The sequence below is a fragment of the Notolepis coatsorum genome (assembly GCF_963971535.1).
Source record: "Notolepis coatsorum genome assembly, chromosome: 7".
Lineage (NCBI taxonomy): Eukaryota > Metazoa > Chordata > Actinopteri > Aulopiformes > Paralepididae > Notolepis > Notolepis coatsorum.
Genome location: NC_140171.1, coordinates 12,791,128 through 12,816,835, shown reverse-complemented (window position 1 = coordinate 12,816,835; position 25,708 = coordinate 12,791,128). Strand labels below are relative to the sequence as shown.

Sequence of the window (25,708 nt, the reverse complement as noted above, 5' to 3'; positions counted from 1 at the left end):
ATGTAATAAAAAAAAGTCAACCAACGAACAAGATTCTTGTACCGGATCTCCTCTCTGGTAAACAAGAATACCCTGAAGACTCTGGCAGGAGCACTCATTCAAGGGTACTACGACTATGCTTGAACCTCATGGTACCAAAGCACCTCAAAGGCGCTAAAAACAAAATTACAAACATCACAAAACAAACTGGTCAGACTACTGCTTGACCTTACTCCTAAAACCCACCTCACCCCTGCCCACTTTGACTACCTAGGATGGCTTAGAGCAGTAGACAACAGAGTACAGCAACTTGCAATGGGCCTGGTCTACAAGATACACTACACCACTAAGGTACCCATGCACATGTCGAAAATAACTTCCCAAAGGTCAGTGCATACCATGACCACAATACCAGAGGGAGTTCCACAAATCATGTTCAACCCAGATTCGGCTCAAACAAGGGACTAAACACGTTTCGCAATTATGCAACAACAATGTGGAACGCCCTACCCACAGCTGTAAAGGAATGTGAATCCCTACCCACATTCAAAACCACTCTCAAGGAGCACCTACGGGAGATTGCAATTCGAAACTGGCCCCGGTAAATTACCAACCCCCCCCCCCCCCCCCCCCAATGTACAGTTTCCTCCCCCTCAAATGTATATATTCTCCTTTAGAAACGCCGTCTGTAAATAAACAGTACTGTATATTTATATATCTTGTATGTCATAAATGTCTGGATGTAACAGTACTGTATATATGTATGTTGTGTATGTCATAAATGTCATTATGAATTGAAAATGGGGGACCCTGATGTAAACAAGACGAAAGTCTTTCTCTGGTCTGCATCCCCTTTTTTTTGTTTTGTGTGTATTGAGCCGTACTGTATTATACCCATTCTGCAATCTGTTAATAAAATGTTCAATCAATCAATCAATCCTGATCCTCTATCATGAGCGCATGATGTCAGCTCACATGATATCATGCGCACGTGAAATAAACACAAAGGACTGATGATATGAGCATGTGATGACATGTGGATAGACATATAGCTCACATATTCCAGACATATGACAAATATTAAGAAGCAAGCCTGTCGGCTATCAAGTCATAAACCATTGAGTCATCCTTTCCCAAACGTTCCCAAACGTATATAACCTAGTCTGTTTCTGTTGATCGCCACCTTGGTCCGCGGTGGTGCACTCCCCGCGGGCTCTGGTCCAGGCCTGTATTGTCTCTACGTGTGCTTCAGAAGTAAACCATTGTTGGCTAGTACCAACTGGAATTCCACCTTTGACTCCTGTCTCAACATCTCTGTTCAGCTGTCGCGCGCAGTCAACAAAAGAATCCGTCATCTTAACAGACCCATGGGTTTTCTCTCAGGGACTCTCTGAGAGGCTGATATCCCATACATTGTATGTATTATAAACACAACGCCAGTCTGATGTATAGTCTCTGTGCTCTTCATCCACTGAGTGCTATTTGGTCCAAAAACAATTATTGTCCCTGTGCTGGTCACACAGCTGACACACGTCCACATTATTGTCCAGGAAAAGGAATAGTTTTGTCATCTATTTATAGACGATCTGTGGAAGTAAAGGTTTTATTAACTTTTCTTAGTCAACATTCTTAGTCAAGTTCATTTATTGGCTAATGGGGATCCAAATAAACTTAAACTTAAACTGTGTGCCAGACAGGCTACAGCACAGGCTATAGAGACGAGGCATAAGTTGGTGTCCTCTGCTTATTAGGGCTGCTCGATTATGGCAGGGGGGGGCATCGCTGTGAAGGAAGTTTGCGCTGCATTTACAACACAGGACAAAACGAGAGCAACACGGGATGTGGCACAATAATAGTTTTATCTCATTTATCTAATTTTCATGATCATGGGGAAGCCAAGATCACAATTGAAATTGAAACTCGATTAATCGCCCAGGCCTACTGCTTATGTTGACAAAGAGTCTAAAGGTTGTTTGCCAAATAACTGTACTATGTCATCGCCTTGATCATGTGCCATGTCATAAGTCATGATGTTTTTTTTTGTTGGTTTTTTTCACACGTTTCGCATGCATTTGAATGTCTACAGCACAGGACTAATATAGATCTTGTTTCTTTCTAGCAACTTGACGGAATGAAGAACTCAAAAAAGAAGAAGGAGTTGCCTTCTTCCCAGAGTGACAGTGACGACGAGGTGAGAGAGACTTCATCGGTGACATTTCAGTCACCATGTTCGTGGCTGGCACTCAACGTGTTAAGATAGCCTTCACTCATATTTCTATGTCATTCCCAGTCATATCGATCTTCACCCCTCTTTCTCTCTTCCTCTTTTTTTCTATTACACAGTCTTCTCTCTACGTCATTCTCTTATAGTCTGTACATCATATCTATGACTTGTATCATCTACGTCAGTGCTCCACTCATTTGATCTGCTATCATGTATAAATACTTTGTTAGCTTGCCGTTCTTTCTACATCTCTCCGTGTTGCAACATGTCATTCTGTCAGTGAACTCTATCCTTAATCAAAGACTCGGTTGTTGGCCTCCGTGAATAAGTCGGTCAAAGGATTCCACACCACTGTTTTAGAGCCTGTCCCTTGGAGATTAGTGGAACTAGCTGTCTGCCAACTGTCTGAATGCTAATCCGTATTAAGATACAATATACAAGATACTAGGGATGTCCCGATCACATTTCTTTTCTCCCGATCCGATCCCGATCATGTGATTTTGAGTATCTACCGATACCGATCTTTCCCGATCTGATAAAGAAATATATATATATATTTAAAGGGGACATGCGTTGCTATTCCTAGCACTATTTGGGCAACTTTACACAATTCCTGTGAGTCTATTGAAGACATCTGTAAGGTTTTTTTCAAAAAAATGCATTGTTTTATATTTCTAATCAAGTACTCAAAACCATCATTTTTCAGTTTCAAGATTTCAGGCTGTTATGGCCTGGCTCCGCCCATAAGCACTTTGAGTGACAGTTAGTCCACACAGTCTGCGACTGGTAGACAGAGAGAGAGAGAGAGAGAGAGAGAGAGAGAGGGGGGGTGGGAGAGAGAGAGCGAGAGTTACAGAGAGAGAGAAGACAGGCCGTTATTGATAAGGCCCCCTCTCTCCCTCCCTCCCTCTCTCTTCCTTTCTTTTTTTCTCTCCCTCTCGGGTGTGCCGCGCGGCAGCTTGTGGGGGGGGGGGGAAGCAATCCGCCAATATGGTATTTAGACACTAAAACACATTGATACTAACTCCTATTACTATAATACAATGCTAGACTGAAAAATGGCATTTATAATGCATGTCACCTTTATAAAAAAAAAAAAAAAAAAAAATTACCCCAATTTCTCACATTACATTCACCCTGAATGTTGACGTTATCCAGGTGAAAAGTTTACTTCATTCAAGCGAGGCATTGCAATCCTTGACATAAATCATTTGATGTATAATTAAATCAAAGGAAATGCATTTGTTTTGGCAAAATTCTTCTGCTCTGTGTGACAATAAATAAATGAATGATGATGTGCAATTTAAAACCAAAACTAAGGCCTCAGTATGAGTTTAAGACGTGAACATGGTCATGTTTGTTGAATAAAAAAAATAGTTAAAAAAAAAAAAAAAAAATCGATCCCGATCTTCGGAAAATCACGTGATCGGCCCTGCAGCCATAACGCCTATAGATTACATCACCATAGTAGTCCAAGACTGATAAGAAAACTGCTTCGCCAACTCTTCCTACTAATCAAAGGAAAGCTGGTTGTGTTTTTTCTAGGAAACCAACTTTTCAGTCGCAACTTTGAGGCAGGGTTGTCCACATGGAATTTAAATGTAAATCTCTCATCGAGCCACACCAAGATATTTACATTCAGTGAAATGAAGCATTTCATGTGAGATGGAGCATTTCATGCGAGATGGAGCAATGATGAGCAAGACTGCCTTTGATGAGACTGAACATGACCCTTCTGACTGTCAAACTTGAGTAACATGGTTCCACTAATGCAGCCGGTATGTGAATGGATCAGTACCTGTTCTCGTGAATTGAAACGAGGTCTGTAGTATATTCTGTATAATTTCTGGAGAACCTGTAAGAAAATAAATACATTTTCACAAAATGTGCAAACATTTAAATAACTTTTAATTCACAGATAACACATACTGTACATAGGATTCAATTATTGACAGTGGATATGCTTCTGAGGACATGGGTTCAGAAAGCTACTCATTAGTGTCTCCACTACACTGCCAGGCTACTCATTAGTGTCTCCACTACACTGCCAGGCTACTCATTAGTGTCTCCACTACACTGATTGTTGATAAGAACATTGATAAGAACCAAACTGACAATTACATTGAACAAATGTTGGTCCCCGTTTGATACTCAGTTTAAAACCTGGCAGTTTTTCTTCCTGTTTGATACCCACATAGTTTGAACCCTGACAATTAGCAGGGCCGACACCTGGTCAGTTCGTCAGATGACTTGTACCATATACAGGATAAACAGACAAAACGATCTCAAGGACAAGCGATTATTTCTGATTGGATGAAAGTGATTGGAGCAATGACACATACAAAACAAACATACACACCTCCTCCTGCCTTCTCCAGCTCCAGCTGGACTCTCTGCAGGAAGTAGTGGTAGGTGCCTTTAGAGGAGGTGAGGCTGTTACAGAGATACCGTAAACACCACATGTTGTCCTGGAGGAGAGACGGGAAAGAAACAAGTTGATCTGAAAGTACTTTTTTTTTTTTTTATCTTTTCCCCCCTCCATTTTCCTCCGATTTTCTCCCATCCCAATGTTAGTCGTTATACCAATTCCCAATCCCCTTCCTGGTCGCTGCGCACTTACCCCCCACAGTCAGTCTGGGAGAGTGGAGGCTATCACATGCTTCCTCCGACACACGTCCAGCCAATCAACCGCTTCTTTTCACCTGGCAGCGCGGATTCTCATTGAGAGGGCGTAGCGTGTGGAAGGATCACACTATCCCATTCAAGTCCTATCCGCGCTTAGCAGGCACCCCGACCGAACTGTAGGAGTCGCTGTTTACAATGACCCGGACCCACCCGCCAGCTTCTCCCACCCTCTAATACTGCCAATTGTATTAGTGTGAACGGCCAGCCAAGCTGGTGACAACCCCGGAGCTGTGAGCTGGATTCGAACAGGCGAATCTAGCCGCTCCGGGGTTTGGTGACGAACGCAATCTCCGTTACGCCACCTGACCGCCCTGAAAGTAAATTCTAAAAAAAATTGTTTGCCGCCAACAGGCCTCGCTCTACTGTGGATATTAACCCTACTACTACTACCGTCTGTAGTGTGGTAGTGAAAGGGTTAACATTCTGTAGTGTGGCGGTGAAATGGTTAACCCTTTGTCGTGTGGCAGTGAAAGGGTTAACCTCCGGTATTGTCGCAGTGAAAGGGTGAACAAACACTGCAACAGGAAGTCAACTGTAGTTTTAGCCGTTTCCTAGCAACACACAAAACATTCCAGTGCAACCATCTATAGACGGCTTCAGCTTTGACCACATGAAACATTCGACACAGACCCAAATGTATCTCCCGCTGCAGTGTTTGCCAATACAATAGCCGTGAGGGGAAACGCACTTGGGTCCGAACTGTTCCCCAGCTATACGAGTGCATACAGGGTTCCCACAGACTTTCACTGCAAAATGAAATTCAAGGACTTTCAAGTACTTTTCCAAGCACTAGTTTTCATTTAAAAAAGGTCATTTAAAAGGATTCAATTCACCTTTAAAAAGGTTTTTATATGGGGGGCCGGGTAGCGCAGCGGACTAAGCGTCGGTCTACCACCGCAGAGACACTGGTATCGAATCCGGCTGTCAAGGATGCCTCCGGCTTGGGCCGGTCATCATACTGACACAATTGGCAGTCAGCAGGAGGGAAGCCGGTGGGTGGTACATTTACATTTACATTACATTACAGGGTGGTATCCTGGTCGTTGTAAACAGCGACTCCTACAGGTCGGTCAGGGCACCTGCACAGCGAGGGAAGGAACTGGTGAAGGTAGTGTGATCCTCCCACGTGTTACACTTCACCAATGAGAGCCCGCGCTGTCAGGTGAAAAGAGGCTGCTGGCTGTCTCCTATGTATCGGAGGAAGCATGTGATAGACTTCAGGGTTCCCTAGACCGGCAAGTAGGGGGCAAATGCATGCAACGACCAGGAAGGGGAGGGGGAATTGGCATAATGACTAAATTGGGATGGGAGAAAAATATAGAAAAAATATTATTATTGAAAATAAAGAAAAATTTGATAAAAAAAAAAAAATTATACGTTTCTTTGTATCCAATATTTATGGCTTAAAACCAATTTCCGACAATTAGTTAAAAAAAATGCTATTTCTTGATTCATTACAATAGACCTGTCGCTAAACCACGCCCCAAAATAGAATTTGTCCAATCATATCAGAGCAAAATCCTCGCTGCACAAACCTCGGTCAACTAGGTTTGTAGGCTGTATCAAACCAGACGGCTTTGATCGAAACCACTGTCAAGAGTTCAGTTTTATGTTATTATCTACATAATATCCGATGGTGAAACGCTGTGCGTGGGGTACCTGTAATTCGGACACCAGGTACCCTGAAAGACTGGATGGAGGAGTATATTTCATACCTTTTCCGAAGCCCAAACGAAAACTAGAGAAGTGCAAGCGGTGGATTCTACTGTGTCGTCGACCACATACACAACTGAATGTGAAGACCATTACCAAGGACACTTATGTTTGCTCAAAGGTAAGGTCAATTCATAAAGACATAATATTTGACGGCATGCATTAGAAACGTAGACCAAACTATTAGTTTGCTAACGTTTGACTTTGACTGCGAACTAGCTATTGTATATCCAGCCTAGTTAGCTAAAGTTAGCAGCTACCATTACCAAGGACACTTATATGTTTGCTCAAAGGTAAGGTCAATTCATAAAGACATAATATTTGACGGCATACTGCAGGACATAGTATACACCATATTATCAATTAAGCAATGCAAATTGAAATTTGGCCCCCTTATTACATGTGATCCGGATATGGCGTGGAACACAAAAAAAATATTTTAACCAACATAAATGGCATAGTCATACTCCCCTATTCAATAACAATGCACTCCTTATTGGAAAACGACTATAAGATACCCCAAATGGGAAAAGCAGGGCATACACACATTGGGAGATATTTCAACAAACAGGGTTTTTGAAATATCAAGATATACATAAAAAATGTAACCTCACCAGTTCACATATTATTTTTACGCACAGTTATTGGATTGTTTGAAGGCTCATGGAGTCCCATTAAGGATACCAATTGAGCACCACAGATATCACAAATTCTTCTATGAAAGAGAGACATCGAGAGGCTTCGTATATGATTTTTATCATCACTTACTAACGTCCTCGTATGGAATCCTCCCCCTAGACTCAGTCTGGAGGAGGGATATACCAGACTTGGAAATAGATTTTGATTGGCAAGAAGTCTGGGCAAACGTTCGAATTGCGTCACGTAACCCGGACCATCAACAAATTAATCTCAATTATATTCATAGGACATACCCGACTCCTATAAGATTGAACAGAATGGGACTTAAACAAGACTCCTAATGTTCCTTATGTACAAATGGGGATGAGGGTACATTTATGCACATGTATTGGGATTGCCCACCGGTTAAGATATTCTGGAAAGAAGTGTCCCAGCAATTATCAGAATTCTTATTTCTGAACATACCTGTACACCCCTCTGTATTGCTGTTGAATGATGTTTTTCAGTTTGCAGCCCCTATACAGCTAAAGAGACTAGTTTTATCCGGTCTCACAGCAGAAAATTAAAAAAAATTTTATTGCTAATTAAAATTAAATAAATGTATTTATTATTTAAATGCCTATATATCATATTCGACGCAGACGGTAGGCTATATATAGCTCATTTTGTTATTAATCTTATTAAACTCACCTCCGGTTTTGGGGATATTAGCCTCCGGATTCTATTGCCCCCTTCCCTCTGGACAGTGTCCCGGCGATACTCCCCGTGTATTCTGTTATTATAACAAACCGACCCTCTGATTGATTCAGTTCTCAATAATAGTCGGGCCAGACTTGCTGAACAACTATATGTGACGTCCCCCTCTCCTCCATGTCTGATGGTGAAGCTCCTGTCAGTGGCAGCATTCTACCTTTTGGGGATCATCTGAAACGGTGTTCTGCGAAATTCTACTATACCTGCTGGCAAGCATGGCGCACGCATTCGCATGACCCACAATCGTTCACACTACAATATCCTGCCACCTTGCTGACGAACGTCTTGTTGAGTCTTGTTGTTGATATATCTTAAACAATATCTTAAACATATGTTTTTCATTGCACCTTTTGAACTGTATATGCATGTAAATATTTGCATGTAATTGGCTTTGCAGCCGAATGTATTTGTAGATGATAAAATGTCGGTACACCTGTTGGAATTCGGAGTGAACTATAGGGTGACGTCACCCAGCTGTCCAAACATATAGGCGATTCGCGCTACGGCAGCAGTTCTCAGCAGAGTAGTAGAATTTCGCAGAACACCGGCTCAGACAGGTGACAGGCAGCGCGACTCGAGTGAGCTGCTCAGCAGCCTCGGCTGGAGATGCATCCTGCTGCAGGACCACAGCACCGATACTCTCAGGACCGTGACACTTTGCGGACCCACACTCCACTCAGCCATTGGGTGGGACGGTCACGTGACCCAAATCAGCCAATGGGAGCGAGGGTCTGGAGAGTGTGGGTCCGCAAAGTGTTGCGGTCCTAAATGTGTCGGTGCTGTGGTCCTGCAGATGGATACTATTGCTCGGCTGCGCAATGCATTGGTTTGTGACGTCGCCCGATTCTTTTATTTTAAATATAAGAGGGTATTGGAACGAGGCATTAAATTAACAACATTTAAAAAAAAATTTAAATAATAATCTTTGAAAGATAAAAAATAAAAAATAAAAAATATAAAATATATATATATATATTTTTTTTTATCTTTGAATTGCAGGACATTGCTTTGTTGTTGCGGGACGCGGGACAAACGGCCCAATATCAGGACTGTCCCGCGACTCGGTCACCCATGTGGACTAAGTCATACATAGCACAAGTCCCCTCCGGTACTTGAGGTAACAGCAGTCGCATCTTTTCACCTGCGCAGCTCGATCTCTCAGTGGCGAGGAGTAACGCGTGGGAGGCTCACGCTGCCCCCGACACTTCCTGATTCTACTGCGCAGGCGCACCAACCGACCTGTAGGAGTCGCTGTCCACAACGCCCGATCCCTACCCATCAGTTTCCCACCCCCTAATACGGCCAATGTGTATTAGTATGAACGACCAGCTAAACTGAAAGCAATGTGGAGCGATGGGCTCGAACAGGCGAGCCCAGCGTCTCCGCATTCGTGGCGAGCGCCTTGCCCACTACGCCACGTAGCCGCCCCTCGTAAACTACATTTATGATTCAAATGGTGATTTCATTGGATGTTTACTGTTAATGCTTGTGTGTCTAATTTGATGTTATGTTTATAAAAAAATATATATATATATATATATATATATTTGACGGCATGCATTAGAAACGTAGACCAAACTATTAGTTTGCTAACGTTTGACTTTGACTGCGAACTAGCTATCGTATATCCAGCCCAGTTAGCTAACGTTAGCTGCCAACATGTAACGATACCGCAGATAATTCTGCATCATAAGGTTAGCTTTCTGCATCATAACCTTAGCTTATACTCTGGACTGGATTGATAGCAGGGCTAGTACTAGTAGAGCCAGCTAGTGGTAAATAAAGGTTATAAACAGAACCTACCCTGGTAAATAAAGGTTATACACAGAAGAACCTACCCTGGTAAATAAAGGTACACAACCTACCCTGGTAAATAAAGGTTATACACAGAAGAACCTACCCTGGTAAATAAAGGTACACAACCTACCCTGGTAAATAAAGGTTATACACGGAACCTACCGTGGTAAATAAAGGTTATACACAAACTACCCTGGTAAATAAAGGTTATACACAGAACCTACCCTGGTAAATAAAGGTTATACACAGAACCTACCCTGGTAAATAAAGGTTATACACAACCTACCCTGGTAAATAAAGGTTATGAACAGAACCTACCCTGGTAAATAAAGGTTATACACAGAACCTACCCTGGTAAATAAAGGTTATAAACAGAACCTACCCTGGTAAATAAAGGTTATACACAGAACCTACCCTGGTAAATAAAGGTTATACACAGAACCTACCCTGGTAAATAAAGGTTATACACAACCTACCCTGGTAAATAAAGGTTATATAAAGAACCATAACCTAGCCCCAACCATAACCATAAGCTAACCCTGACCATACTCTAACGCTGACTGTAGCCACTAGGTTTATTCCAAAAGGCCACAGATGAGTGTGAGTGTATCAACCGGTTTGTAGGAATCAATAAAATCCACTTTGAGCTGCATTTTATGTATGAAAGATGCTCCATAAATGAACTATTATTATTATCTGTCTATGCTATTAGCTAATACTCAGCTTTTTGTGTTTTTTTCACAGAATGAGGTGTGCTGGAGATGTTACTGCCCCTCCCCCTCATCCCTCTCTCCTCCCCTCTTACTCCAGATGAGGAGTGCCGGCCTGTGGAGCAGGCTCCCCGGAAGGTGGACATTACTAGAAAGCTAAAGAATGCTTAAAATTTAATAGGAATGTTAGAGGTTCTAGAAGGTACTACTATGACATCATCACCAACGTTCCAGAATGATCGGGCAGAACTAAGGTTCTAGAATGTACTGCCATGACATCACACACGTTCCAGAATGTTCGGGCGGCACTAATTTTCTAGAATGTTCCTAACAATTCTCCACTTGCACAACCTGAAAGTAGGCACTTCCGGCTGACTTCCGGTTGCGAATGGTACTTCCTGTCCCATCCAAATACATTGTTTTTAGCTACTTTTCTCCCGTTATTTAAACAACTTTGTCGTCACAGAGAGGCAATGAAACGTTTGTATTATTATAGTATAGAATGTATTTAATAAGCAAACGTTTGTCAGCAGGGTTTTTGGGCTGTATTTCATGTAAAAACGTTTACTGTTAGTTTACTTGCTCATGCTAATTAAGGCTAATGCTGGCTAACAGAAGCTAGCGCAAGAAACAACGCCGCAAAGTATTGTTTATAGTGCATTTCTTGCCACCTTATAGCATTTGTACATTTGTATGACAGTCTATAATGCTCCTGTGAGGTTTTCCCGGACGTTTTGGTAATGATTTTTACTATAAAATCATATTTCTAAATGACAGGAAGTTGATGAAAACTGGCCGGAATAGCTTTGAGCTAACGATCTTTGCCGATGCATTCCATTCTAAACATAACGTTAGTTGTTCAAAACATTACCTGTCTATATAATTTGTTCCTCAACATTAGCTTCTAACTGTAGCAGGCTGCAGCTTGCTGGCTAACGTTAGCTTCTAACTGTAGCAGGCTGCAGCTTGCTGGCTAACGTTAGCTTCTAACTGTAGCAGGCTGCAGTTAGTTTACAAAACATTACCTGTCTATATAACGTTGAGGAACAAATTATATAGACCGGTAATGTTTTGAACAACTAACGTTACGTTTAGAATGGAATGCATCGGCAAAGATAGTTAGCTCAAAGCTATTCCGGCCAGTTTATCAACTTCCTGTCATTTAGAAATATGATTTTATAGTGAAAATCATTACCAAAACGTCCGTAAAAACCTCACGGGAGCATTATAGACTGTCATACAAATGTACAAATGCTATAAGGTGGCAAGAAATGCACTATAAACAATACTTTGCGGCGTCGTTTCTTGCGCTAGCTTCTGTTAGCCAGCATTAGCCTTAATTAGCGTGAGCAAGTAAACTAACAGTAAACGTTTTTACATGAAATACAGCCCAAAAACCCTGCTGACAAACGTTTGCTTATTAAATACATTCTATACTATAATAATACAAACGTTTCATTGCCTCTCTGTGACGACAAAGTTGTTTAAATAACAGGAGAAAAGTAGCTAAAAACAATGTATTTGGATGGGACAGGAAGTACCATTCGCAACCAGAAGTCAGCCGGAAGTGCCTACTTTCAGGTTGTGCAAGTGGAGAATAGGTCCGTGGGTGAATTATGTACCATTACAATCACTACAGTACTGTATTAAGTTTCAAAAGTAAAAGTACAGTACATATTCTATAGGCATCTACTACTTAATCTTCATCAACAGTTGCTGATATTGCAAATGTCAACAGACCAGGCTATTAATCCATAATGGAAGTACTAGAAGAAAGGGTAACCAAAATCAACATGTTTCTCCTTCCAAGGGTCATCAATAATCACAGCAAATGTTGTGACTATGACTAACGGGTCAGGAGATTGACAATGTGCATCCAGCGATAACATTTTAATTCGATTTGTGAACTATGGGTCTGGGGTTGGGACAAAATCAATTTTAAGCCTAGTCACAGCATTCATTTGGCTACAAGAATATAATGGTAAATTACCATAGATGTATCACAACAACACATGATATTGTTCGCTATTCCAGTTTATATCGTACATCCATTTGTGTAACTGTAAATCCATGTATATTTATTGTATATATTAAAAATAGTGGCTATTTATGTACACTTTAGTTGTGGGTTTTCTTTTCTAATCAGAGTGATCTATCTTGAGAATGTGTTGTATATGCATTTATTTATATTTATATTAAATATAACTTATACTTAGTGTTATAAGAAAAGTTATAAGAAAAAGAAAATGTCCTGTACCCATATACTGTGATTTACAGGTATTTTGGTAAATGGCTGTATTTATATAGCGCTTTTATCCAAAGCGCTTTACAATTTGTTTCTCACATCTTACCCATTCACGCACACATTCACACACCGACGGTGGAGGCAACCATGCAAGGTGCCAACCTGCTCATCAGTGTCTTGCTCAAGGACACTTCGACACGCTGCCTGGGAGGAGCGAGAATCAAACCGGAACCTCCGGATTACCAGACGACTGCTCTACTCCCAAGCCACTGTCGCCCCCTATTATTAGGTCTATTTTATTATTAGGTATTTTTACTTTGGTCTCTATCACTATACATTTATAGTTAGTGTAATCAATCATTTGACCTGATGTACACTAGAATGTGCAGCATACCATTCTCTGACGTCTCACCCCATAATGGATGAGGATTGTTGGCAAGTGACAGCTCTCACTTTTTTCCTCATTCTAGTGACTAGTAGTGACACAACTGTCGGGTCTAGCTCGTATACTGCGTTGGCCCACTAGCCTTAAACTAAATGTATCAGCAATAGTAATAATCATGGATTATCGTCATAGTTCTTGTAATCTTCAATCAAGTCAACTGTAAGTAGGGATGGGTACCTTTCACATTTGAACCGATACCGGTACCTGTGAATCGATACCGGTACCCAACGGTACCTTTTTTCGGTACTTTAGTCTCAAGAAATGTTATTTACCTACCTGAGTCGTGAAAAAAAATTATCCAAACTTCAAATAACTACAATTTCAACAGTTTTCGGCTTGCCATTGCTCCGACTGCTTTGTTGTTGAATCAAGTCAAATCCTAGGTAAGCATATATTGTGCGTGTGAACGTTGACATGAAAAGAAAAAAGTTTAAAAAAAAAAAAAGTAATTTTTTTTTCTGTATCTCACTTGATTCGATACTCGGTAGTACCGACGTGTTTCGGTTCGGTACCTCAAAAGTACCGAATTCGGTACCCATCCCTAACTGTAAGTAATGCGACGTTATCTATAGCTAATGCTTGCATCACCATGGAGGTCTAAGGTAAATGTGTATCTCATGTAGGGGTGGGAATCACCAGTTTCATCACGATACGATACGATATCGATTCTTTGGACAACGATATGATATTTTTCGATATCACAAAGTCTGCCATGATACGATACGATTCGATTCAGGTGCCTGCGATCGATATGAGACGATATTATATGCCCAAATCAACAACAAAAAAGGCAATGGAAATATCATTTGACATTTTTATTTTTGAGCTCTTCCAGACAATTAAATGAAAAACAATCTATTGTTTTTAATACAAATAGACCTCCTGTTCACTGTTTTTGGTTTGTTTTTCTTTTTTCCCCCGATATTAATATCCTATTCACTGTCACAGAGCTGTATTTTGGCTGGAAAAGGCATATTGGGAGTCCGAAGGTGCAGTACCAGCCAGATCCTGGTAGTGGCGCTGTCTCGAGAATGCACCCTCCTTCCCAGTCCCCACTTCTCTCTGCCTATGGCTCTGGGTTAGCTTGTTGTTAGCTTATGCTAACGTAACGTTAATTTCTATCCTTAACGCGACGTGGGCATAATGGAATGGCGAGGATTGCAAAGCAGGTTAGATGCATTTGACCCGTTGCGGAATAAAACAGCAGGGACATGTTTTGGGTCGCAGAATAGGCACACTAGCCTTGCTCTAGTGACTCTAGACGCTACTGCTGTGTGCTGTTGATCTGAGCCGAGCGGATACGACACTCCATGGGATTTTCAAAATAAGAGTATCGCAATATGAATCGATCTTTTTACGTTGCATCGATCCTATTTGATTATTGATAATAGATCGATATATCGATCTGGATCTATGTATCGTCCCACCGCTAATCTCATGAACGTACTTTTCCACTGCATAATGTAACCCTCTCTGTCTGCTTCTAGATGAAATATTTGTGTTATCTTTAAAAAACAGGTCTATTACCTGCTGTGGTAAATCTCCCGCGGCATAGCCCCTTTCGTGACTGTGAAGCAAGGCTTGCATCACAGTCAGGAAAGGGGCTACCTACGGCCATCGCCAACGAGAGTCATCCACGGTCGGCTTAGCTTGACCGAGTTTTCAAAGGGGGCGTGGTTTAGCGACAGGTCTATTGTATCATGGATGAACAAAACTTTCAATGCGAAAGGTTGATTTGAATTCCAAGGACTTTTTAAGCACCTTGTTAAAAATGGGCTGTTTAAGGAATTCCAGGCCTTGACTTTTTTTTTGTAAAAATAATCAAGCACTTTAAGCACTTCAAGGACCTTGTGCGAACCCTGTCCATAGTAAGATCTAACAGAAGGTTGAGGCTTGATCCCTTCAATGAACTCCATTGTGCCTTTGGGTTTGGAAGAGAAGACTCCTTGGTTACAAACACAAAGCACACGTTGATCTGAAGCCAGGCCTGAAGCGTCGGCATCTCCACAGTGGCCGTTTAACCCGTGTTCTTCCCCACAAGGTGCAGGATTGTCACTGTGGGCTATATGTGGCAAATTGTCACTCACTCACTCACTCACTTGTTGTACATGTATGTTTTGTGAGGGATGTTTTGTAAGATGCATGCGCAGGTCATGGAGATGCTTCTACCGTCATTTCGAAGGGTGTTATCCACATTAGCCACATTCTCCACATTATCCCACTTTCTTTTTTTTTTATCCACTTTTTCTCCCATTTTTCTATATTTTCTCCCATATTTCCCATATTATATTTCTCAAGCCCAGCGTCTCCAGGTTTCGTGGCGAGCGCCTTGCCCACTACGCCACGTAGCCGCCCCCACATTATCCCACTTTCAATGGCAACACAAAACTTCTAAAAAGCCCTACAGTCTGATCCGGACCCAATAGTCTCAAAACACCTGCTAGCTAAGCCAGACTAGTTAGCATGACACCTGCTGGTGCCATGCGAAATTGTCATCAAAGAAGTTTTGGCGTAAATTATACTAAGTGTGGACCGTGGCACATCACAGCCGAGTCAAAGAAGCGGGACGATGTTTCCTACGTCAAGGCAGCTCACTGTGGCTGTAGGGCACAGAGCTACTGCAAAGCTAACGGGCTACACAGCTGGCGGTAGCTGCTTCTCAACGCTGCTTCTTCATCTAAAGCTAAATGCTTTGCAGGATGACTTGGCTTGAAAAGAACACGAAATACCATAGGGATAAATGAGCATGACCACCTACTGTCACATTGAAGCCACTTCCTAGCTGCGTTGGATCTGGATGTTTTTGTTTTTTTACACTCCCAGAGAAGCACACATTCACACCTGGGAGCTCCTCAGTACAGCCACAGTCAATACACTGTTGGCCATCGAGCATCTCCACTGGAGAGGTTGAGGGTTAAGTGCCTTGCTCAAGGGCACATCAGTGGTGTGTATTGAGATTGAGGTCCGGGGGGTTCTAACCAGCAACCTTCCGGTCACAAGCCCACTTCTCCATCCTTTAGGCCACCGCTGCGCCTCTTTCCAAGGACAGGAAGTGATGTCAGAGAGCCAGGAAGAGGAAGCTACCTTGAAGGCTCCGATGAAGGGGAACGCGGGTTTGAGAGGGGACTGGAGGACGCGCTGAGCCAGAGCCTCCGTTACGAACAGCAACAAGGCCTGGTCCTTGAACTCCTGGACACACACACACACACAGATAAACAAACACACACACACACACACACAGAGATCGACAAACACACACACAGATACAGATACAGATAAACAAACACACAGAGATCGACAAACACACACAGACAGATAGATAGATAGATACAGATAGACAAACACAACAGGTTCAGGGACAGCTTTTCCCCCCCACAAACCACAAGACTGGAGATAGCCCTATTAAAAACTCTTGAACACACACACCTCCAAGAATTCTTGAATACACACACAAACACACCAACAGCCATCAGACTTTATAACGCATCACTGAGCACAGAGTGACAGTACTATCTGGCATAATCTTCCTGGACATTTACTTTTAAATCGACATTTTACAATTGTACACTAATTACTGTACATGTTAATGTATATTTTTGGCTGTATATACATATCTCAGAATGTATATCCCGGACCGTATTTTATTATTTATTATTTTATTCTTCTTTCGTGACTTTTGTTTTGACTACCTAAATGATTACGGTTACTGTTGTTACAATGTGTTTATTGTTACTCAGCTGATAAGAGTTGTACCCTTCCTGCTGTCTTGTTGTACAAAACTTGTAAGTCTCTTTGTATAAAAGCGTCTCAGCTAAATGACTAAATGTAAATGTGAATGTACTGCGAGCGATCTTTAGTGCTGAATTTCCCTCGGGATAAATAAAGTATTTCTATTCTATTCCTGTCTGCTGACTTGTAAGTCACTTTGGATAAACACGTCAGCTAAATGCCTAAATGTAAATATATGCGTGTGTGTGTGTGTGCGTGCGTGTGTGTGTGTGTATGTAAAATGCATACATTTCCACTGGTTAACACCGAGGGGAGTCTGCAGGAACTATCGTAGTCCAGCATTTGTCTGGAGAATGTCCTCACATCCTGGAGAGAGATGGGAGACACGGTGTGAAGAAACACAGGAGACAGGAAGCTGAGGAGAGGGAGAGAGGAGAGAGACGTACCTGTATGAAGGTGTGACTGGGCTCCACCAGAGGGACCTGTGGGTCCGACGGCGTGTTGACCAGCTCCAGCAGATTGGCCCAACATTGACACTGGAACACAAACGCATCGTAAAGGGAGAGGCCAGCTTAAAAAGGAACACGCCAACATCATGGGACATGACCGCCTTCTCCAGAGTCTGACAAGAAGATGGGCAACAGTGAGGTAGGCAGGATGGCCTAGAGGTAAAGTGGCCGGCCAGTAACCGAAAGGTTGCTGGTTCGAACCCCGTCACTGACAGGAGGGTGTAGTAATAGTATTCCAGCTGGTGGCTGAAGGGTGGCTGGTATTACATCTACGGTGCACACCATCCTGCCTAAGTGCCCTTGAGCAAGGCACTGAACCCCAAACCTGTTCCAGGGGCGCTGTACTGCGGGTGACCTGCGCTCTAACCTCTCTGATGAAATGCATGCGTTGAGTACTAGGAGGGATTGGCGAAAAGACAAATTTGAATTGCCTTGTGTACAATAAAGTCGTCTTCTTCTTATAGATACCAAAGTATAATTTATTTTTATTTAAAAAGATTTGAGCTGCTACGTCCAAATGAGTTGAATTTAAATGTAGGCTCTGAATCAGGAAATGTACCCACATCCCAGTGAAATCACCATGGGTACCGTCATAGAAACAAAACAGAGCAATAATAGTGCACAGTTAAAAAAAAAATAATAATAATAAATGAATCACTGATAGACAAATAGATAGTCGCTCTCAGGGAATGTTTTGATTTCTTCAAAACTAAAAAGAATGGTTGTATTGTTGTTTTTTAACCTTATTTTATGCATTATAATTTTTTCTCTCTATCAGGTAGAGAGCGTTTTATTTTAACTGTCATGATAGTGTAAGAAAGGGGCAGGACTAGATAAGCTGTGCTTCCTTCTGCCCCGTCTCCAACTCATCCTCATTTGTTCTTCTATGGATGAAGACGTTGTGGTCTATGGTTGTTTGTGTACATTTTTATTTTTTTTAAACATGACATAAAATTAGATACACAAGCATTAACAGTAAATATCCACAGTAAGTCACAGGATTATACATTCCATTTGATTCAATATAAATGTAGTTTACGAGATATATACCCAATACTTGCAATCCAATCCAATACATACATTATGCTCTTACTCGCTCTTCTTCCCCCCCCCCCCCCCCCCCCCAATACATTTTGTCTTTACTGTTATTTTTTTTTACCACTGGTCTACACCCTCCCCAGACCAACAGTAGGGCAATGCGCGCAACGACCAGGAATGGAATTGGCATAATGACTAAATTGGGATGGTAGAAAAAAAAAATAAGATATAATAATAAGTCCCATTGGGCTTGTTGCCGCATCCATTCAAAGTGGCAGGTCGGAAGCTCCCAGCTGGGGAAATTGGAATTATGACCTCAGTGCATTCCAGTGTCCAGCTTGGGAAGTTTATCTAAGGCAGGAGCACATGACCCTGCAAGAGGCTGGTGTTTGTGTATCTGGCTTCCCAGCACAATATATGCTGGGAAACTTTGCAGATTAGGCTGCCACACTGGTATGGACGAGAAGTTGAACCTAGCTTCAGTGTCTTCTAAAGATTAGAACACTGTTGATTACATGTTACAGTGTATACCGCCATGTTGAAATTATGTCGAGAGTTGAGAGATCATGCCAGAGTTTCCTACTTTGTGGTAGGGCTGGGCGATATATCGAGTATACTCGATGTATCGCGGCTTGTTCTACATGAGATGTAGTAAATTATTATATCGTGAACATAAGAGTATATGTTGTCACGTTGCGGCTGAGATGAGACTTTAATTGACGCAAGCAATGGGCTAACGTTAGCTGCTAACCAAGTTATCCATGATGACTAGGCTAAGCTAACTAGCGTTAGATGCTAACCCTGGAAAACGCTCAAAGCGGACTCCACAACACTAGTTCCATTAGTGAGGAAAGGGGGTGGGTTATATTGATGACGTTTGACAACAGAAGTTTAAACATAAACTTCATATTTATTGGTTATTCGTTTCTTTATATCATCCAGTTTCCATCTCTGTGTGTTAAACTCTTCCTGTTTACATTCTCTCTCTCTCTGTCTCTCTCTCTCTCTCTCTCTCTCTAATGATTTAAAGTAGCCAAACGTTACAGTATAAATACTAACTGGATAGTTGATGATAAACATTTAATTTCATTATCTGAAATATTCTAAAATCATTAAGTCTGCTATAAGCCATTATCCCTTTGTGTGTGATTATTATTTTCTCACAGTAGTGTGTATAGATACTAGGGATGCTTGATATTGGCTTTTTTACCGATACCGATATACCGATATTGTCCAACTCTTAATTTCCGATACCGATATCAACCGATATCACATTTTAATGCCGATATCGGCCGATAATATCGGACATCATCAACGTATAAAAAAAATTAACCGATACCGATATTTTCCGATATCACATTTTAATGCCGATATCGGCCGATGCATAGCATAGCACCTGAGGAAGCAGAAGCGAAACGCGTTGTGCAATAAAAAAGCAAAAACCAGTCCTAGGAGTGTGCGGTCCCTTCTTTCTTTTTGAAGGTTTTCTCCTTTTAGTTATATATCTCTCTTGCGCTGACCTGCACCTCCAGTCGGGGTCCAACTAGATGTGCACAAGTCTTATTTAGTTTAATATATATATGTGTGTGTGTTTGGCTAAAGTGGATAGAAAACACAGTACCGTGCAAAAGTATTTTATATAAATCGTCTTAGATGTAAATAAGACTGAATGTAGACTACTCTTAGTACATTTTCATTTCATTATTTTTTAAAGCATCTTCATGGTTTAATAATGCAAACATATGTTGCAGGGACTTATTATAATCATCATATTGGCGTGACTGTATGCATCAAAGGGTTAAATCAAGCATTTTTAAGTGCTTTAGAGGAAATGTCACAATATCGCGATATATATCGTGTATCGTGATATGGCCAAAAATATTGCGATATCATTTAGAGGCCATATCGCCCAGCCCTACTTTGTGGGCCATTCCATTGCAAATGACAACTTTGTGGGCCATTCCATTGCATTTTCCCTAGTACAGTGTTCCTGCAGGTTTTAACATTTTAAGTCTAAGACTTGTTAAGAGCTTGTTAAGACCACTTTGAATATAATTGAATGCTTATTTCACACCTATACTGGCAAAAAAGTATGAAAGTCATTACAAATTGTTGGAGGAACTGATATACGGTATGGCTATTACCATACTGCTTACTTTGCAGTAAGCAGACATTTACCACCAAAACATTTAAACAAGATACAACATAGAAGTAACTTCCTAATACAATACATTTAAATGAGATACAGAGAAGTTATCACAACATAGAAGTAACTTCTAATACAAGACATTTAGACGAGCTACAGATAAGTTATCACAACATAGAAGTAACTTTCTAATACAATACATAAACGAGATACAGAGAAGTTATCACAACATAGAAGTCGACTTCTATGTTTCTTCTTCACTTAAAATCTTAAATTTACCAAAAAACTAAAGAAAACTGTCTTTTATCATGCACTCTTCCTACTATACTAATAGGTCTATACTCTCTACTACTATGCACTCAACAATGCAGCGCCCAAGTTTCAGCACTCTTTGATGAACATTGTTACTCCGCTGAAAGTGTTGTACCCTTCCTGCTGACTTGTCGTACAGAACTTGTAAGTCCCTTTGGATAAAGGCGTCAGCTAAATGACAAAATTTCAATGTAACTTCCTAATACAATAAATGTTTAAGACCCATCAAAATCATATTTAACCTCTTAACCTCTTCTACCCGTGCGGACCGCAGATGACATCACGTCATAAATCAAGCTCTACAGACTGTGACAAAATTATAGTTTTTTTCCCCCAAACATATTCAAGTATAAACATCACAACCATGTCACAACAGCAGTTATAATGTATATTATCATCAATACATTAGTTTACCAATAGGTTAAAGTGTCATTAGTTCGATTTTAGTTTTAGTTTTTCTGTTATGATCGCGAAAGTCGGCCATTTTGAAGAGGACATCCAGAGCTTTCAATGAGCGTTGGCATTTTTCAAAATACACTTCCCAGAGGCCTCTAGGTCAAAAAAAAGCAAATTACTTCTGTATGCATTTTTATTTTATATCTCTTATTACTTGGGATAATATACCACAAAACTGAACGTTATTGGCATATATTGGAGCGCAGACTCATGTTGGAAATGAATAAAGGGAAGATTATTAAACAGAAGGTTTTGTAGATACAGTACTGAATTCTCCCATCCGGACCAATGCAATTTGAAATATTATTATAGAATATAGAATAGCAGGCCTATAAATTACTTTATTATAGCCAATTCGCACATTTATGGATTGGGCCAAATCTTATCTTTCAAATGGCCGAGTTCAATTTGGATTTAGTATCACCAGGCGTGCATAAGAACTAGGGCTGACCTTCGAATTTTTTTTGGCAATCGAAGCTTCAGGGCCGAGCTTCGATTTTAATTCGAAGCTTCGAATAAAAAAAAAATATATATATTTTTTTTATATAATTTTTTTTTCTTTCTTTTTTTATCTTATGTTGTGGGACTTGTACAGCACTTTGGTAAACTGTTGTTTTTAAATGTGCTCTATAAATAAAGTGGATTGGATTAATGAATTAAGTAGCCCCTTTCGTGACTGTGACGCAGCCAACACACTAACACAGTGTGATTTAATTCAAGGTGGATCGCTGTTGTCGTTTGAACAACTTCAGATTTCATGGGAACTACCAATCCCCCAAATCAAGAATGTTTAAGATGAATGAAGTAAGATTTTGATTATTTGAAATATGGCCTGTGTAGACTAAACTATGCACAGAATTATGTCAGTCTACAAGGTCCGGATTCTACATGGTCCGGCAATGTAGACCTTGTAGACTCCACTACAGACCAATTATCAGTGAATGTTCATGCATTTTTAAGAAGGGCTACTTCCACAAAAAAACAAAGAACTCACCAAAACATCTCAGTAGCACCTTATCTAAATGTTATATTTCATATATGGAGATTCATATTTATTTATGTATTGCATGCATTTCTACATTTTATTTCCTATTTTGTTTATTCATCCCAGTATCTTTCTTTCTTATGTGTGGAATTCTACAAGGCATTTACATTCACATTTACATTTAGTCATTTAGCTGACGCTTTTATCCAAAGCGACTTACAAGTTCTGTACGACAGGTCATCAGGAAGGATACAACTCTATCAGCTGAGTAACAATATTTATCAAAGTGTTGCGTGTTACAGTGTAGGTTAGTTTATTAGGACAAGTGCATGACAGTAAGGTTAGTTAGGGTTAGATTTTTTTATTTTATTTCAGATAATGGTTGAAGAAGTGCGTCTTTAGTCGACGGCGAAAGATTGGATGGGATTCGGCTGTCCTAACTGGGGTGGGTAGTTCATTCCACCATTGTGGGGCAAGGACTGAGAATAGGCGTGTAGGTGGTGTATATGTGTTTGAGGATGATATCCTTCAAACAGGCAATAGTGATGATATAATTTGGGCAGTGCTGAGCTGGGTTACTTTCCTTCAGTGTATTTGTCCCCCGGCCCCACCCAATGGCCCCATGCACACACACACACACACCGAAGTAAAAATAAAAATAAAATAAAAGATTTGAAAAAAAAAGTTTAATTTTTTTTTTTTACTTTGATTTTTTTTTAATGTTCGAAGCTTGTGCCATCGAACGAAGCTTCGAAGCTTTGAAGTATTTAAGACAGCCCTAATAAGAACAGATAATGAAATCTACTGTTTCTTATTCTTGCCAGAGCTCCGCCATTTTGAAACTGATTTCAAATCGGATGGTTGCTAAATGCTCAAAATAGGGGAGACAAACTAACTGTGCTCCAATATATGCCAATAACGTTCAGTTTTGTGGTATATAATCCTGAGTAATAAGAAAAAAAAAATAACCAGGAAGTCATTTGCTTGCCGAAAGCTAGAGACCTTTGGGATGTGTAGTTTTGAAAAATGCCAACGCTCATTGAAAGCTCTGGATGTCCTCTTCTCAAAATTACTAAATTTTCCATCATTCAGCGGCATCATTCCATCAATTAACACTTTGGGTGCCATCTATTAGCCGCAGCCGTCTGTAGCGAGGCCACCACTAGATAGATAGGGAACGGTCACCTTGTTTGTAGAGCTATAACTAGGGATGGGAATTGATAAGATTTTATCGATACGATTCCATTAGCGATTCTGCTTATCGATCAGATTCTTTATCGATTCCCTTATTGATCCCTGATCAATTTATAATTTAAATAAATAAATTGGAAATGCAGAAAAAACAGAACTAAGCTGTTAGAATAACAACATGCAACTTGACATTTCTGATTGTCATTTATTGTTGAGCCCCCATGTCAGAAAAATACAAAAACTGTAAAAAGAAAATATATATGTATTATACACTTAAATAAAATAATGTATTTGAGATTCTGATTTTATATGTCTGCACTTTATGTGCTCATTTTATGCCCGTCTTTTTTCTGTTGTGAAGCAGTTTGAGCTGCAGTTTCTGTATGAAAGGTGCTATACAAATAAAGTGTATTATTATTATTATTATTATTCTCTTAAACTAAATTTATTTTTAGAATATTTTTTTTTTTTTTTTTCTAATCCACTTTTTCTCCCATTTTCTATATTTTCTCCCATCCCAATTTCGTATCATCCAATTCAACCCTCCCCTGTCACGAACGTTGTTTCCTGCCTCCCACAAGCCGGCTGCAATGTGGACTAAGTCATACATAGCACAAGTCCCCTCCGGTACTTGAGGTAACAGCAGTCGCATCTTTTCACCTGCGCAGCTCGATCTCTCAGTGGCGAGGAGTAACGCGTGGGAGGCTCACGCTGCCCCCGACACTTCCTGATTCTACTGCGCAGGCGCACCAACCGACCTGTAGGAGTCGCTGTCCACAACGCCCGATCCCCACCCATCAGTTTCCCACCCCCTAATACGGCCAATGTGTATTAGTACGGACGACCAGCTAAACTGAAAGCAATGTGGAGCGCTGGGATCGAACAGGCGATCCCAGCTTCTCTGCATTCGTGGCGAGCGCCTTGCCCACTACGCCACGTAGCCGCCCTAGAATATTTTTTATTCTTAAACTAATTTAATCTATTGAACCGTAGTTGCATTCAACAGGTCGTTATTCCTCCGACTTCTTTCAGAAGACCAGCGCGCATGCACACAAACACACTGCTCCCTTCCCGGTCCCGGCTCGGCCCAACCTTTTTTTATTTTTTTTTTATCTACTTTTTCTCCCATTTTATATTTTTCTCCCATCCCAATTTCGTATCGTCCAATTCTACCCTCCCCTGTCTCGAAACGCTGTTTGGCCATGCCTCCCACAAGCCGGCTGTAATGTGGACGAAGCCATACATTGCACGAGTCCCCTCCGGTACTCGAGGTAGCAGCAGTCGCATCTTTTCACCTGCACAGCGCGATCTCTCAGCGTCGGGGGTCTGCGCTTCCTGATTCTACTGCGCAGGCGCACCAACCGACCTGTAGGAGTCGCTGTCCACAACGCCCGATCCCCACCCATCAGCTTCCCACCCCCTAATACTGCCAAATGTATTAGTATGAACGACCAGCAAAGCTGAATGCAATGCGGAAAGCTGGGCTCGAACCCAGCGTCTCCCTCATTGGTGGTGAGCGCCTTGCCCATTGCACCACCTAGCCGCCCGCCCCCACCTTTTTTCTACCTGAGCAGTGTGTCTGTCTCTGTGTTAGCTTGGTTAGCCAACGTTAGCTAGCGTTAGCTCCGCGGCTAACGCTAGGTTGACCCGAATTAAATGAATGACTAGGTTCTAAAGCATTGGAGTAGTTTTCACTGCACATAGAAACAGTCAAACAGCGGGAGCATTTCGGGAGCATATGACCAAAACCCAGGCAATTTCGAGCCCTTAAGGAATCAAATAGTCTGTTCTATGGCTACATGCGTGGCGCTAATGTTATTGTTTTAAAATGCGCAACTGTCAAAAAAACATGGCAGCGATAAGAGGAATCGATAGTCACGGAGGCATGCGATTCCAGGAATCGGACAATTAGGAACCGGCTCCCAACGGGAACCGGTTTTCGATTCCCATCCCTAGCTATAACCATGGTCATTTGACCGTAAGAACCTTCCGTTCAAGATGTGAAAAATTAAAAAAATGTCATCCATACATTCCGGTTTTATACCGTGGTATAATTCCAAGGGTAATTCCTGGGAGGCTGGTAATAGCCCGCAACGTGTATTATACTAAATGCATTGGCGTTTCGTCCCTACACACGCTACAATAAAAAAAA

General features: G+C 41.2%; 1 protein-coding gene across 1 annotated transcript in view; it reads right to left on the bottom strand.

Moving 5' to 3' along the window:
• The window catches only part of LOC311231334 (uncharacterized protein), a 96,196-nt gene that overhangs the window by 34,599 nt on the left and 35,889 nt on the right, over window positions 1-25,708 (bottom strand). The window contains exons 14-18 of the mRNA XM_084317888.1: window positions 17,366-17,455; window positions 17,208-17,285; window positions 16,275-16,379; window positions 4,563-4,671; window positions 4,002-4,058 (exon numbers count right to left, since the gene is read on the bottom strand). Of these exons, the coding sequence (XP_084174014.1) occupies window positions 4,002-4,058; window positions 4,563-4,671; window positions 16,275-16,379; window positions 17,208-17,285; window positions 17,366-17,455 (439 nt within the window). The remainder of the gene's footprint in view (window positions 1-4,001; window positions 4,059-4,562; window positions 4,672-16,274; window positions 16,380-17,207; window positions 17,286-17,365; window positions 17,456-25,708) is intronic.